The sequence below is a fragment of the Rhagoletis pomonella genome, unplaced genomic scaffold (assembly GCF_013731165.1).
Source record: "Rhagoletis pomonella isolate Grant_MI unplaced genomic scaffold, Rhpom_1.0 Rhpom_scaffold_00008, whole genome shotgun sequence".
In the NCBI taxonomy this organism is placed as follows: domain Eukaryota; kingdom Metazoa; phylum Arthropoda; class Insecta; order Diptera; family Tephritidae; genus Rhagoletis; species Rhagoletis pomonella.
In genome coordinates, this window is record NW_023458562.1 from 40613762 (window position 1) to 40630510 (window position 16749).

General features: G+C 35.2%; 1 protein-coding gene across 1 annotated transcript in view; it reads left to right on the forward strand.

Moving 5' to 3' along the window:
* LOC118744865 (probable serine/threonine-protein kinase DDB_G0282963) overlaps positions 1-16749 on the forward strand; it is a 122974-nt gene that overhangs the window by 61684 nt on the left and 44541 nt on the right. The window contains exons 3-4 of the mRNA XM_036478252.1: positions 11848-12646; positions 16591-16681. Coding sequence (XP_036334145.1) covers positions 11848-12646; positions 16591-16681 — 890 coding nt within the window. The remainder of the gene's footprint in view (positions 1-11847; positions 12647-16590; positions 16682-16749) is intronic.

Here is a 16749-nt window from a genome sequence, read left to right on the forward strand (position 1 = left end):
CACAATTTAAACTGATCGAACACGGATGCCGTGATCTCACTTTCCGGAAAATATTGGTAAACTTTTAGCCTTTGTTTATGAAAATGGTAGCAAATAAAATATAGCTAAAAAGGGGGTACATCTACCAGTAAAGTGGTGAGCTCACCTTTATTTTGCCAACTTGAGGAAATTTGTGATAAGCGATGGCCCGAATCGCGGCTTTTGATATCGAGCTTAATTTGAATCGAAATTAGCTGTATTAGGTTTATACCCCCATCTGTAATTTTATCCGATTGGATTCGAAACGAATAATCATTCGATCACTAATGCCGCAATTCGAGCCAAAGTTTTTAAGAGCTAGTAGTAAACCGCCTCTTAAGTAGAGTTTCATTCCAGCACCCAAAGTACCGAAATTGTGTTTTTAGGTGCTAGTTCGTTTTGAGAATTCATGTATTTCATTAACGGTTTCTGATGACAATACAAAGATTTCTAGAGGTTTAATGTCGGCTTGTCTGTCTAGTTGCTGCCTGCAAAACCAGTTCTAAGCTGATCAGCCAGCGGGCGGCAACCTTCTTAGGGCCTAAGTTCAGCTTGAAATATGCCGCAATGATGTGGCAGTCGCGAGTAAAGTATTAGAGATAACTCTTTCGAGTGTAAACTACTTCCCGCTGTTGGGTTCTGTTTTGATCCGTCAGTATACAGGTTCTCAAAGCTTTGGAGTATATCAAATCGTGTGTCTTTACAATAACAGTTTCCAGGAGTTTAATAGGCGTGGAGCGTAGCGCTCCAGTGGTTAACTTTCACACCGTCCTTTGCAATTAACTAAATATTTCATTAAAATTGGATAATAATATAAATCTGGCTTCAAATAGAGTGCTAATTATTGAGTTAAATTTTAGTAGATACTAAAATCCTAGAAGTTTAATAAGTGACGGAATTATAATTTACTAAAAAATGACAATTAGTGGAACTCCTTTTTTAAATGTTCAAGGTGGTTTCACATCTACCAAAGTTCTTTAGCGACTAGCCATCCTTTAAATGAAACACCCTTAAAATTATGTACATAATTTTGTTTTTTAACAAAAAAGTTTAGAATGCATAAACTAGCTGTGTGTAAAGTATTATTACTTTTTTTTTTTGGAAAGGCCCACGAATGCCATAAAGTATGGAATATAATCGTTTAAATGTGCGGCAGGGCTTTGCTCAACTCAAAAGCGATCCATTTTTTAATCCGTTGGAGCGATGGATTGGATTATGTTGGCTTTAAGGTCATCGGTTGATTGTGGCTTATTGGCAAAGACCTGTCGCTTAAGGAACACCACAGACAAAATTTTTGCGACCGTTTTGTGGTGCCATGGTGATTTGGCATCAGAGACTGAAAATTAATTATAGGTTGGATAGACGCCGCGAAAGAAAAATCGCCGACCGAGGGGGCCAAAATCTATCCGCTCCAATTATTCTCTTATTTATGTGGTAGTCAACTTGACTTCGATTGCGCGGTGAAATATCTGCCATTGCAGACAATCGCGCACACCATCTGATAAATGCAATATTTTAAATAGTAGAAATTAGCAACAAGAATTCCCACGTTCAAGTTATTCGGAAATTATTGCGCTCGCAATCATTGCAATCATGAATTGCATTGCCACTGTCGGCAATATACATATTTATATGTAGATACATATGCAAGTATATTTTATGTATGCAGATTGCCATTGTCAAACGCTATCTGGAGTCTTGCCCCACGGCGTTACTTCAAATATAAAATAGAATAATTTTTTTTTTAAGTTTCTAACATGAATGGAAAAACGTCAACAGGAAAAGAAAGAATGGAAAATGAAATATTTTTTACAGGATAGTAATAAATAAATATGTATGTATGTATGCAAGTGTGTAAGCAAGCAAGCAGAGTAATGCAAGCATTCATGAGTAAACCATGGGAAAATATCTACATAAATAGTGCATGTATATATGTACATACCCTGTAGGAATAAAGCAGACAATCTCCTAAATTGACCAATTGTAAAAGTAGTTAGAAATAAATTACTTTGAAACAAATGCAGCATTTCGGCCACTGATTTTAAACTTCTTTAAGCCAAATGCATTGGAAAGTCGTTTAAATCGTGCAAATAGTCGGCAAATAGAACTTGCTTATTGCAGTCCAAACTGAACATCTGAAAAGGCATTTACATATGTACCTTGGCTGTAGCTGATTGTGCAGTGGTGCTTGCTATTGTTTCTTATATGTATACCAGGAAGTTATGGGTTGCCGTCGGACGAAACATTTAAAATGAAAACAAAAGGTTTATTTTTTGTTTAGTGGCTCCGAACTATGAAAAGCATCTGTGAAGTGCAGAACGAAAGCATATTCAAATGAAAGTTCTGACTTTGAAGTTCTTTAAATCAAGTACATTTGAAAGTAGTTGAAGAGTCGCACAAATAGACTTGCTCCTAAAACATTAACATGTGAATAAAGTCAGTTTCTTATAAGAAAAAGGTGGAATTTCCACTACTTGTAGTTAAATTACTTTTAAAGTAGTTGATTTTCCGACTGGGTATCTATGCATGTAGATAAGAAAGTAATGACTGCTGTTTGCGTAAAAAATGAACTAAACGGAAATCAGCTCAATCACTTTTTAGTGTTGATGTCGCTGATAATGGAATCACGTTTGTTTAATTTTTTGTTTCTACAGCTGACAGCGTATACCTGATATCTGACTGTAATTGTAGCTACAAGAATTTCTATTTATTTTATGTTTTATTTCGTGGTTTACTTGACAATCCTTATTTTATTTATTTATTTTACTATAGTCAGTTTTTGAAAAAAAAAAACTGAAGCAAACAAGACGCCTAGGTAAACATCTTACTACCGTTTATTTGTCAATAATCTACTGCAACTATCAAACTTGTCAAAAATTAACTTATCAATCAATAGCACATTGTGTTTCCTTTAAACCCTTATCGTTGAAATTAAATAAAACAGAGCACACATGTATTGTTATCTTAGATATATCTGATAATTTTTGTTACTTTGTAGCAAAAAAAAATCTTTATAAAAACTCAAGTAACTTAACTGCAAATTTATACGGAACTTAATAACAAAATGGCTGAGTACTTGAGCGTGATTTTAGATTTTTCTTACATTTATTAAGATTTGATTTATCATAACTCGATTAAAAAAAAATAGTAAAGATTTTTTAAGGAAATGAAATATATATTAAAATAAAAATTAATGGATTTTAGAAAGAATGGCCAAAATTTGTTCACCGACGGCTTTAGGTCCAAAAATGGAAGTGGCCCGCCGGATTGCATTAGGAAAAAAGCCCAAGATTATTTTACATACTGTGTGTGACGCTGACGGGTTTTCAGTTAGAAGCTTTTGAAATGCTCAGTGTCGCGGAGTAGATAGCTGAGAAAATGTGCAAATGAGCAAATGAATTTGTACTCTAAATTCCATCTAGAAGAGAATCAAGCTCCAGAGCCGACATTTTTCGGATGCGCAATCCTCTTTCCTTTCAATTTTGGTTAATTCTTGGCAAGTTATACTAGTTCGCTCCGCTTCTGGAGGGGAGATACATAAAAAACTCCGTTGTACATTACGTTCCAGAGTAGTGGACCTAGCACACAAACCTGTGGAAGGTCGGCTGTGTTGACGAACGCCCTTTCCGCTACCCACTATTATTATGAAAAATGCACTTCTAGAGCTAGTTTTAAACCATCCGAAAAATGTAGATTACATTTGTTAGGTGATCTGCACTGCGACCTTAGGTCTATTGTGCCCCTAAAAATGTATACAGGAACAAACATATCTTCAAAGGTTTCCATTAATCCTCCTTTGCACCTTTTACTTTGTATCATAGATGCCACTATTACCACTTGGCTTAGCTCTTTTAATATTGGAACGATTTTTACGAAAGTAAAATTAGTTTAGTTGCAATCCGTTTTCAGTGAAAGGCGTCAATCTAGCAAAAATAAGCTTTTTTCATGTTTTCCCATCTACTGTGGCTTCCCTAGGTTTGGAGCCAGGGTTAATTTTGCAGGTTCCAAGCCTCAAGTAGATTACTAATTCTAGTGGTTACTACCTGATAAGCCACTTCAAAAGATTTTTCATTTGCGTCACCTCTGTAGAAGTGGCGTAAAGGACTGCTTCTGGCTCCTATGAGCCTCGTTTCTTAAGTGCAGCATTTAGCCAGCAATTTGTATATATGTATGTATGTATACTCTATATGTATGTTATATATGGCATTTTGATTCCTATTTAATTTGTAAGTATTTAATATGTACATATTTGTGTAATCAATCTACCCACTTAAAACATGTTGATGACTATCATCCTTGTCACTTTTGCTTATCATTTGGCGCGCAAAAAAAATATCAAAGCAAGATTAATTGTCAAATTTCATTGAGCGTCTTGTACATACATACTTATAACCAGAGAACGGATTTTTAGGACTTAAAAACTTATAAAAAAGGCAAAATACAATAACTACTTAAATAGGCAGGAAAAGGCACTGGAAATACCAAAAATGGCAAAAGAAGGCACTAAAGAAATATAAAAATAAAACTGATTTGGAGGAAAAATGTTCAACGGACGCCACTTCATATCCAATTCCTATATAGAACTGCTTGCCGATTCCGAAAATCAAGTTAATCGGGCAGGTTCTGCAATTCACTTCCGAGTGAATTTCAACCCCTGCCAATTTGAATTCAAAGCGAGTTTGATTGAAATTCACTCGGAAGAAAATTGCAGAACCTGCCTGAATTTTTATACCCAGGCGCACTTGCGCACAAGGGTTTTATAACTTTGTTCACATAACGGTTGTTTGCAACAGGCAAAACGAATGAAAAGAGAAATCGATTAAGCGGTGGCTGTCTGTCCGTGCGTCTGTGCACATGATAACTCGAGTAAAAATTGAGATATCTTAACGATGGTATTGAAAATTGGCAAATACGGACAATAACAACGCCTACCTCCCATATAACGGTAGTTTTCAGAAATACGAAAACTGCGATATTTTAGAAACTACTCAAACCTATTCATTCAAAATTGATACTTACAATGATTTTTAGACGAAAAATAAAAATATTATAAATTTTTGGAAAATGGGCGTAGCCACACCCACTTATGGTTACATATGTATATCTTGGTAACCGCTGCACCAATTTCTCCCAAAGTTGGCATAGAAAATTTTCAAAATCGAACAATAACCACGCCCACATCCCATATACCAGTAATTTAGAGAAATACGAAATCTTCGATAAATCAGTAAATACTAAATCTAATTCATTCAAAATTTATGCTTGCAATTATTCTTTACCAAGACATTCGTTTATGATACAAGTAATTTTTAGCAAAAAAAAAAACCGACTTAAAAAAAAAATATATATATCTCTATATATTTCATGATTCAATGATCGGATCTAAACCAAATTAGTATGGGACCACCTCTGAGACACTACCTTTCCGTTGCAAAAAAAATTATCGAAATCGGTTGATGCGGTCCAAAGTTATGCGGTAACATACATAAAAAATAAAAAATAAAAAAAATATTCCGACGAACTGATAACCTCCTCCTTTTTTGAAGGTCGGTTAAAAATTGGCACCGCCCATTTACGATCACACATATGTATTTCGGTAACCGTTCAATCAATTTGTACCAAAGTCGGTATGGTTATTGTTCTTGCCACATAAAAGCAAAACATTGAAAAGTGTTGAAATGGGACCAAAATTACCGCCACTTTTCATATAACGGTAAATTTTAGAAATGCTTGAAACTTGAATATATCGAAATTTAAGGACGCTAATTTACTCAAAACTGATACTAACAACAATCCCTTGAAAAGAAGTACTATTAATTGGAATTTGTGGCGTGATATCGCCCACATATGAATATATCTAACTGAACGTTCTATCAAAGATGTTTGAAAACCACCCCTGCTTACCATGTAGCGGGAGTGTTCGGAAAGGTGAAAAACATATATCTAATACTTGCGCTGGGTATTTAATGTTCGGCTCCGCCCGAACTTAGACTTTCTTACTTATTTATTCCATGGATAAGTTTTCGAGATAGTTTCAGGTGTACATGGCGTATGAGTAACATTATTCCATGCAAATTTGTCGTTCAAAAAATCGTTGCCCATTTTCATATAACCACTTATTACTTTTGTTGTTTATCCATCGACTTTCTTTATTATCAACTTGATTTTTTTTATAACAGAATAGGCTTTAACACAGCCTTGGATGTACTAAACGTGCGCTCGACGTGAGTTGATAAAAGTGGCGCCCAATTTAAATATGGAACGTTTGAAACTTTTATATTATCAGGTATAAGGGCTTTTTCTTCGCTATAATCGCTTTTTTAAAGGTACAATAGGCAAAAAAGGCACATATCTTAAAAATGGCAATATAAGGGAATTAGGCAAAGCTAAATTGTAATCAAATATACTCTATCTCTTTAAAAGAAAAAAGGCAATTTCCATAAAGTCCGTTCCCTGCTTATGACCGTGCTAGTTATAAAGAAACAACGGCCCGTAGTTGTAGTGAAAATAAAGTCGATACAGTTAAAAGCATCCTTTTTGACAGGATATCCCATTGTAAGTTATGTCAAAAACCTAATTTTAACTATAGAGCCGACTTTATTTTGACTATAGCTACGTACCAATATTTTACAATATCAACCCAATTTTACGTTTTTTTTCACAATTTTTTAATCAACTTGGTATAACTTTCTTGCAAGTGATTAAGAAGCGTCAACTATCAAACCACAAAAGGTTTAAATTAAAGGCAATTAAATTTATAACTGAAATTAAAAGCCCGTGAAATTATACACGTTTTAATTTATTGCTTATTTGAAATTATGTACGATTTAGGTTAAAGACAGTACAAATACATACATACATATTCAACGTTCTCTGATTATACATTTTTTATGTATGTGTGGTGGTAAATTTTAATAACGCCGTGTCCAGATATTAGCACAAGGTCACAACAGTACTTTTTACTTTTGCTTATCGGCCGTTACTCGCACACCATCACTCCGAGGCGTCTACATAGGTGTTACTTACTACTCGTATACTTTGGTTTTTTTCTCACCTATTGAACGACTTTGAACGCCTCACGACATGTCTAAATAAGGTAATACTTTCGTGCACATTGTCGATAATGATTTTGCTACTAATTGTTATTGTCGTTAAAAAAAAGACGAAATAAGAAATATTTGTTCCTGAAACGCGTATATGCGCAACCAGACTGACGAGTGTGTTTTGTGATACATTTATTGTTGATAATGAACGAAGTAAGATAACAAAGAAAATAGTAATAAATGTGGAAATTTTTGCACGATTGCGTAGTTAAATGGTCCAATAAGTGAAAGGTGTTAAATTGGGAAATATTGATTTTTATTTACCTTTGCAAAGTTTAAAATTTTAACAAATTTTTATTGAATACCTTCACTGCATAAATTAAAGCTTTTTATTAATTATTATTTATTTATTTTTAACTTGTAATTAATCTATTCTTAATACAAAATCCACCAAACAGCTTTTCGTCTTCAGTAACATAAAACTGTCAGAATCTAAGAAAATACATACGCACTTATTTAAGCCGTTTATTTTTAAAGTGACATACAAATGTCGTTTCAACCTCTTGAGCTTACATGGTTGGTTACTTCTGACTGGATGCATCTGTAAATCGTTCAACGGAAATAGGCAAATGGAAAAACAGTTAAACTTTGTCGGACGAAGTTGAACGAACAACAGACAAGTGCAGATAGAGGGAAATGATGACTGAAGCCAAAAGACATGAACTCATATGTCTGTACAGAAAATGTCAAATGAAAATAAACCCTGCGGATCATCAAAAAAAACTCCATTAAGTTTGTTATTTTATAGTTTTTTCTTCTTCTTATTTGGGACTGTAACCACCTAAGCGATTTTGGCCGAGTTAAACAAAGCGCGCCAGTAGTTTCTTTTCTGTGCCAACTGAAGCCAAGGTGAAACCAAGTCCTTTTCCGCTTGGTCTTTCCATCGCAAAGGGAGCCTTTCTCTTCCTCTGCTACCAACAGCGGTTTTCGAGTTGAATGTTTTTAGAGCTGGAGCATCGGTGACCATTCGAACGACATGGACGAGCCAGCGGAACCGCTGTTTTTAATTCGTTGCGTTGTAAAGCTCTACGACCCATCGTCTGCGGTACTCGCCGTCGCCAATGTTGTTATTGTCCAAGCTTCTGTGCCATATAACAGCACGGGCATGATGAGTGACTTATAGAGTGTGGTTTTCGTACGTCAAGAGAGGACTTTACTCCTTAAATGCCTACTCAGTCCATAGAAGCATAGAATGCTGACATTATTGTCGGAGTTAATGTGTGTTCCAAAGTAAAGAGAATTCTATAATTTCTGAAACCATAACTGTCAACAAGGACATGGCTACCAAGGCGCGAATGCGCTGACTGTTTGCTTGATGACAGGAGATACTTCTTCTTGTCGTCATTGACTTTCTTTCATTTCCTTAAACCAAAAGCTACTAGATTTCATCCTACATATTCAGAACTTTGGTTCACTACACAGAATAAATTTCAGATTTAAAATACAATATTATTCTATGAATTTCTGAGGTAATCATTAAACAGTAGATTAACTGTATAGGCTGTATAACGATTTAGATTTTTAAACAACTAAAAAAATACTAAAAAAATGTATTTAATCTTATTTTAAGTTCTCGTATTGGAAAACCGCGTTCGTTCGGAAAAAGCATCCGTGAATTAAATAATCAAGACAAAATCTACAAAAGAAATATTTAATTTGCATGTTGCCTGCAGTGAAATTCGAACCCAGACCCTCTCTGGATATCAACAAATTGTGGCAAGCAACTTTGCATACTCAGCTACAGCCAGACATATACATATATGTGCTTTCAAATGTTAATTTCCATCAACACCACAGCACGCGATTTGTACTGATAAACATGTAACCGCTTTGCACGCTGGGGATGCGTATGTGCACTTACATATGCATACTAAGATATGAACAGTCAAATACGTGCATACTACATTTTTGTATGAAAATATTATTTTTAGATACGAACATTTTTAAACGATAATCAAATATAAAGTATTCACGTTTACTATGCATTATTTCCCTCAGTGTATTTTATACACTGCACCGGAATTGGACATAAAATGGTAAGCAGGTGTTATGCCGCAATCCTAATAACAAATATATGTGTAAATATGTATGTACATACATATTTATGGCCCATAATTGCTTACAGACACAGCGAGTTACGCATAACACACACAAATAAGTTTATGTTTTTTTTTGTAGGATGCATCATTAAAACTCCATACCCCTTTGAAGGTATGCGAGTGTGTGCACCACTGCGTATGTGTTACCTGTGTGAAATTTATTATGGGCGTTTTTTATGGTTCATTAGACTCATTTGAGGCGTTAACCTATTTTCGCGCGAGCCACGCTGCACGTGTCGCTCACACACCGACGTTTGCACTTTTACTGCAACATAACTCTTTATCTATACAATTTTTTGCTTTGCAGTGCTTCTTAGAATTTATCCATTTAATTTTCCATCTCACTAAAAACGTAATGTCCTTTTATTTTTATCATTACTTTCTCTTTTTTAATGTTTTTCTTTTTTGCCATTAAAGTTTGTCTTAAAATTGTGCTCCAAACAAACGGAATGATGTACAACTAACATGCATATCTTCACCTTTATAAAGTTTAATTCTGAAAAGGTTAAGTCTAAATTACCAAACCTGCCTAAGTCAATCATAAGATAATTTTGGAAAATCGCGGTTCTTTCTTTTCTAGCTATCTATTTCAAGTTACTTTTACAAACGGAAACCATGGAAACTTAAGCCATTTTCAAAATAAATAAGTCTTTATGTTGGCGTTAAATAGCAAGACTAAACAGAGATCGATTTCATTTGTCTTTATTGATTGTTATACTAAACAGTTTATTGCACACTTTATTTGTAGAAAATTATATATTTAGCGTAGGGCCGAGCCCCTGTGCGCGCTAGTTGCTGAACTCTGTGTAAAAGTAGCCACAAACATGCAAGAAAGAAAACGTCAAACTGGTCGGCTTCCAACAGGATTGCCATATGCGGTGATTTCTTGTACAGTTGGACTTAAGAAAGTTTTACAAATTCCATATGGACTTAGTTTTGAAGTAAAATTTCCCCAAATTTCTTATGGTGGACTTAGGCAGGTTTGATATGTATCGACTCATAAGTCACAAATTAACATAAAACTAATAAAACTAGGTGGTAACCCTCTTCAAAAGTGGTTTCATGCTGTTTTTTAGTAGCTTATTTAACTGGTGAATTAAGTTGAATAAATAGAGTTCAGAAATTAAGATTTTTAAACTCCCCGCCCGCCCCCCCTCCCCCCTGCGATTGACACCCATATTTTAATAATTCATTCAACTTAGTAAATAATTTGACTTTCACGTTTTAAACAGGTGGCAACCCTCTTCCAACACCTCAAAAATATTTTTAAGTATTTCTTAACATTATTTCATTGAGTTAACTAAATTCGACAATTCTAGCATGTGGCAACCCTCTTCACAGTATTTTCAAACTTCCTTTTGAAACCCCTTTTGTTTGGCACCCATATCGTGATACATATGTATGCCTCTTACCCAATTCCCTTAATTCAAATTGAATTTGATTCATAAACAGGTGGCAACCCCCTTATAGCTAGGTTAAGTAACAAAGCTTTTCAAAACCATTTAGATTGATACCCGACTCGTAATAATTGATTTATAATTTTTTTTTTTATAATTTAAACATAATTTTTTAAAAGGTGGCAGCTCTTTTCAAAAAAGTTATACTTTTTAATTTGACACCTGATTTTGGAAAATCGAACGAACGGTGCGGATATGAGGGCATTAAATATTAAATGTTAGGAATTGAATTGTTCAACAGGTGGCAGCTCTTTTAGAAGCAATATAACCAGTTTGCACATCTACAGGCTAAGCGCTTTAATTTGACACTCCATTTTTGAAAATAGAGCGAACGGTGCAGATATTTTGTCCTGGACAAAAAATTCATTCGCGTATTATAAATCGAGGGCTTAATTCAAGACCCTCCATCTGCACTTTTGACAAACATGAGATTCTGATACAAAAATTTACTTATGACTTAAGTAACTGTCATCGGTGATATTAATGCAGACTTTGTCTAACACTTGACAGAAGAGTTTGCTATTAAATTGCAAAGCCAGAATCAACAGAAGTGATGAAAGGTAAGTCCTAGATGGGTTCTAACATCACAAAGTAGTTTTTGTGAAAATTGCAGATAGAGGGTATTGAATATAAACCCTCGATATATATACGATGCACAAGAAATGGAAAAGAAATTTCTTTTAGTAAAATTTCTTAAATCAATAATAATAATAATCAATAATTAATAAATACGCTCTCCTTTAGAAAAGCATGATGATGTTAGGTTATTTGTTATACACTTAAGGGATTTTAAGGTAGTGTCTTATATATAAAGATCTTCTTTCATTAATCGTATCACTAAATTTTTTGTTAATTCTTATTCTATATTTAAATTTTGTATTTAAGTTTATAAATTTTTTTCATTAAAATTTTTTTAAGTTCAGGTTAAATGGTTTCAGTAAAAAATATTTCCAATTGGGATGGATTCTTTGTATTTATTTCGAAATTTTTCTTGATTTTATATTTTCTTTATTATTGTTTTGCATTTCATTTGAAAACTTCGAAATAACAGAATAGATTCATAGTTTAATTAAAATTCGCAGTTTATTTGTCCCTTTTAAAAGAAAAAAATCCAAAAAAAGGTAGAAATTCATATCTAATCATTTTCACTCAATTTACTCTTAATTGCAGAACCGAAACGTCGCCGCTTCCATCCGCTGCGCAATCTCCGTCGCATTTTCCGTCGTCGCACCATTACCAGCGTCGCTGATACACCACCGAGCGCCAACACCTTACCGCCGCCCACCAGTAGTACCAGTGAAAAGAATCTGCGCAGCGTCACACTCTCTTCCATATCGTCGGTGGTCTCGGCTTCATCGCCGTCATCTCCGCTAACCCACCAACAGCTGCAAGACGCCTACTCATCGCAATCGTTGCCCAAATCCAAGTCCTACTCGAGCGGTGGTGGTGGTGCTGCTGCAAGTAGTGGCCACGCAGCAAAGTCACCGCACAGAGATGCATTATTGGCTGCGGTGTTAGGAGGCAAACACAAGCAACAACAATCGAAACAGCAACAATTGCAACAACAGTTGCAACAGCAGTTGGAGGAAACCGCGCACGACAGTGAAATGTATACAACAACATCGTCGATGTACCATCATCACCAACATCAGCAGGTGGGCAGCAGTGGCGGCGTACTCTTCCAGCCGCCACTCTCAGTGCGACAGTCGCTGGGCGTGGCCGTTCTGCCGAGCGCCATGAATCGCAGCTTCTACGCTGAGCGTCAGAAGTTACGCAGTGTTGGTGATTCGTCACAGGAGCTCGACAGCAGCGGCAATGATAGTGGCAGCGCCACCGGCACGGCCAGCGTGAACAACACAGTTAGCGGTAGCGGCAGTGGCAGTGCGGGTCGTGACCGAACAAACGGATGCGTCAGCAATGAGATGACCGACAGTCAGCGCAGTCTCAGCGAGGGACGTCTTGTGGACAGGTGGGTGATAAATATGCAAACAATTATGTACCTTTGTTTATATTCACACGTGGTGTTTTTTTGTGTATGTTTATTCAATTAATTGGCAAGTCACGCTCGTTACACGCAGTGGTCAAATGTGCCGCTATTTTTTTTTCTTTCTTGCCGTTTATCATTTGTTGGGTAACATTACAAAAATTTACATATTCGCAAACACGTTTATGTGACGAATGTTTTTGTTACGATTGCCAAAGCCTTTTTGTCCCAATAAGTACATAGCTGTTCGAAGCTCTCTGTGTCACTGCTGCTGCTTTCGGAAGCCGTACAACTGATTTCCGGTGCCGGCGTAACGGTTTCACTTAGACTCACATGCAATCGTACATTTGCTTGTAAATAAGTTCATACAAATTCACTCGTACATGCTTTGCATTGCTTTCGTTTGTTGTTACCGCATAGCGGCTTGTTTGCAGATTCTCTTTGCGATTTACCGTACCGGCAACATATGGAAATCGATTTGGAGCACGTGACTCAGCTGTTGGAAATTTATTTTTATCCATTCCCTCTTTCTTTCTACATCTTTTCTAATTACTTTCCATTGATTTTCCGATGAATGTGAGGCGATAACGTAACTCAATTCAGCTTTAGAAAAACTTAAGCAGAAATAAAAGCGGACAGTTTAGAAATATCGAAGACTATTTGTTGTTGTTAAAAAAATAATATATGTATTGAAATACGCAAGTTTAAAGTAATCGAGTGGTAGCCGGGTTCTAAATAAAACACCTTCTCCTTTTCGCTGCTAAAATCGGGATGACTTCTTTTATTCTTTTCTTTTCACAAGATGGTAGTTTAAAACTATGCCTTAAGGCCTAGTTACACTTTTCGTGTACTAAAAATATGCTAAGGAGACTACTACACTATTACAATGATTTACATGATTTATTAATCTATTACTTAGGCTAGTCTATACAATGCTACTACAGTATTAAACTCTTTTAAGTTGTCATGGTTTCAGTGTTTGAATAAATCTTTGATTTTGGGAACTAATTTCAGCGTTACATTAACTTTTTTTAAGACTTTATGGGATTTTCTAGTGTCTTATTAAATGGGATTTAATTTAATTTTTTCTTTACAAGTCGAGAGTACCTGCAGTCAGTAAATCGAGTCTGACTTCCCAGCGTTCCCGTTCTGTCTTTTTTCTAAACGATAATTTTTCGTTCGATGGGAATTTATTCTTCCCCCTAATATCTTTACAAGCTCAATACATTCCACATTCGTTTGCTGCTTTCCGTGAACATCGGATATTGGAACAAAAGATCTCCGGCAAATGCACTCTCTCTTACGAAGTTTCACCAATACGTCATTACTCATGGGTACCTGGTTCTTTTCCTCAACATGTCCGACGAATGTAGACACCCAAAAGAGCTTTATGTGGCATAAAAAGAACGTGCGTATCGAAAAAAAATTATACTCTAGACCGAAATATACTCTATACCCCTTTTTATACCCTAGCGCACTTGTGCACAAGGGTATATTAATTTTGTTGACTGTAACCACGCCCACTTCCCATATAACGGTAATTTCCAGAAATACGAAAACTGCGATATTTTAGTAACTACTGAAGATAATTTACTCAAAATTAATATTTACAATAATTTTTACACTAAAAATAAGAATATTATAAATTTTTGTAAAATGGGCGTAGCCACGCCCACTTATGGTTACATGTGTATAGCTTGGTAACCGCTGCACCAATTTCTTCCAAACTTGGCACAGTTGTTAGCCTTGGTACAGCATACTAAATGGCCGAAAATTAAAAAAATCGGACAATAACTACGCCCACATCCCATATAACGGTAATTTAGAGAAATACGAAATCTTCGATAAATCAGTAAATATTAAAGCTAATTTATTCAAAATTGATTCTTGCAACAATTCTTTACCAAGAAATACGTTTATGGTAAAATTTTGGAAAATGGTACCAAACTCGGTATGGTTATTGTGCTTGCCACATAAAAGCAAAACGTTGAAAATCATTGAAATCGGACTAAAATTACGGCCGCTTTTCATATAACGGTAAATTTCAGAAATGCTTGAAACTGCAATATTTCGAAATTTAAGGAAGCTACTTTACTCAAAATTAATACACCCCGGCTAACCGTCTAGCGGTAGGTTTCGGAAAGGTGAAAGTCATATATTAAATACTTGCGCCGGGTATTTAATGTTCGGCTCCGCCCGAACTTAGACTTTTTGACTTGTTTATTTTGAAATCAATTATACTTAGAGGTCGCTCAAAGGGCTCAAAGTTTATATTGGAAAACAATTTTTCGTACAAATGGTATAGAATTCTTGAAAATCAATATTTTGCGATCGGAAAACTTTGTTTCTCTTCAAGAGACTTCCATTAACAATACCCAGTTGTTAATTTAAAAAATTGTTTATACTATTTTTTTTGTATTTTTATTTCTTTTTTTGTATTGAGCTTTGCACCAAGATTATTTATTAGGAAAAATTTAAAAAGCAACAAAGTCTAAGCGGTAGAAGTTATAGCAGCTATTTCGAAAATCACCGCATCTCCACATCAGACTTATTTTTCCTACATTTCAGCACGGATCGAACCTGCTAAATCGATGTGCAAAGTCAGAAGCTTTAACCACTGAGCTATGTACACCCCGTAAACTCTTGTTGCTAATTCATTTTCCTTATTCAACCAACTAACTTAACTATTTTTTATAGGTCTCATAAGAACCCCATAAATGTAATTGGTATTATTACTGGAAGTCTTCTGAAGAGAAACAGAGACTCACACAAGCTCTTGGCTCAATCCTTATCCATTCGTCCTGAAATACTGAAATATACTAGCCAGAAATGCGATTGCTTTATAAAAAAGAGAACTATTTTGAAATATGAGTGTTTTTACTCCCTAGAAAATAGTTGTACAAATTTTCAAATTCTGACTTACATGTTCTTTGTTAGATAACGAGCCACACTTTCATAAAAAGTTATAAAAATTAAATAATCGAAGGGGGAATAGCCAAAGAAAGCTAAAATGTGTCTTCCCTATTTATATTTTCGCCGCTCTATCTACAGCTTATGTTTTTTTTAATTTCATTAATTATATTTATATATTATTAATAAGAATGCTGGTTGTGTTTATGGCTCACTTATATTTATTCTATGCCCTTTGTGGTAACGAAAGTGCTGCCTCGTTTGTTCGGAAACTTGTTTTTGAGCTAGAGTACAGGGAGAGACTTAATAAATGAATAAAAAAACGAATACTGAAAATCGGGGCCTAACCGATACAAATATGAAAAATGGGGACACTTATACGTCCGACTTTTAAAAAATATTCAGCGGGACAATTTTCTCAAATCGGTTCTGTCCCGACAAAGTCGGTACGAATGGTCACCGTAGTTATACATGACTATGTCCAGTGGTGAATGCCACAATAAAAATATGGTTTTACCTTGCAATGTTTCTATCATCTTCCATACAACGTCATTTATAGATACCATACAGATTACATAGGGCCTTCTGATGTGTATTGAGGAAACTTACTATCTATTTAGAGGTAATTGTCGCACATAGCTTAAAAATGTAAAAGTGTTTTCCAATATCTTAAATAGTTTGGAAAAGTTTATGCATAGATGCATCGAAAATACAATAGGGGTATTCACGATCCGGTGCATATGGTCTAGCATGGTGCATATATAGCATAAATAGCATGATCGATGTTGTTTCAAGTGTTCAAACAACAACAAAATTAGCTAATCATGCTGTATATGCACCATGCTAGACAGTATGCACCGGATCGTGAATACCCCTATTAAAAAAAAAAACAACGCTACGTCCTTTTGGCGGTTAGGGTAAGGTAATATTTTTTGAAAATCTTTATTCTTCACCCCATATACATAAATATTTACCCTGGTAATGCAACTAATAAAAGAATGTATGATATTCTGTTTCAGCGACTACAGTCACGATCCACTCTCTCAATCACATGACAGCGTATTTTCGGAATCGGCATCAGCGAGTCTCTTTTCCAACAGAGATTATCAGGTATGTACAGGATTACCCTTATTTCTTCAAACCTTATTCATGCAAAGTAGCCGTTGTGTTTTTTTTTT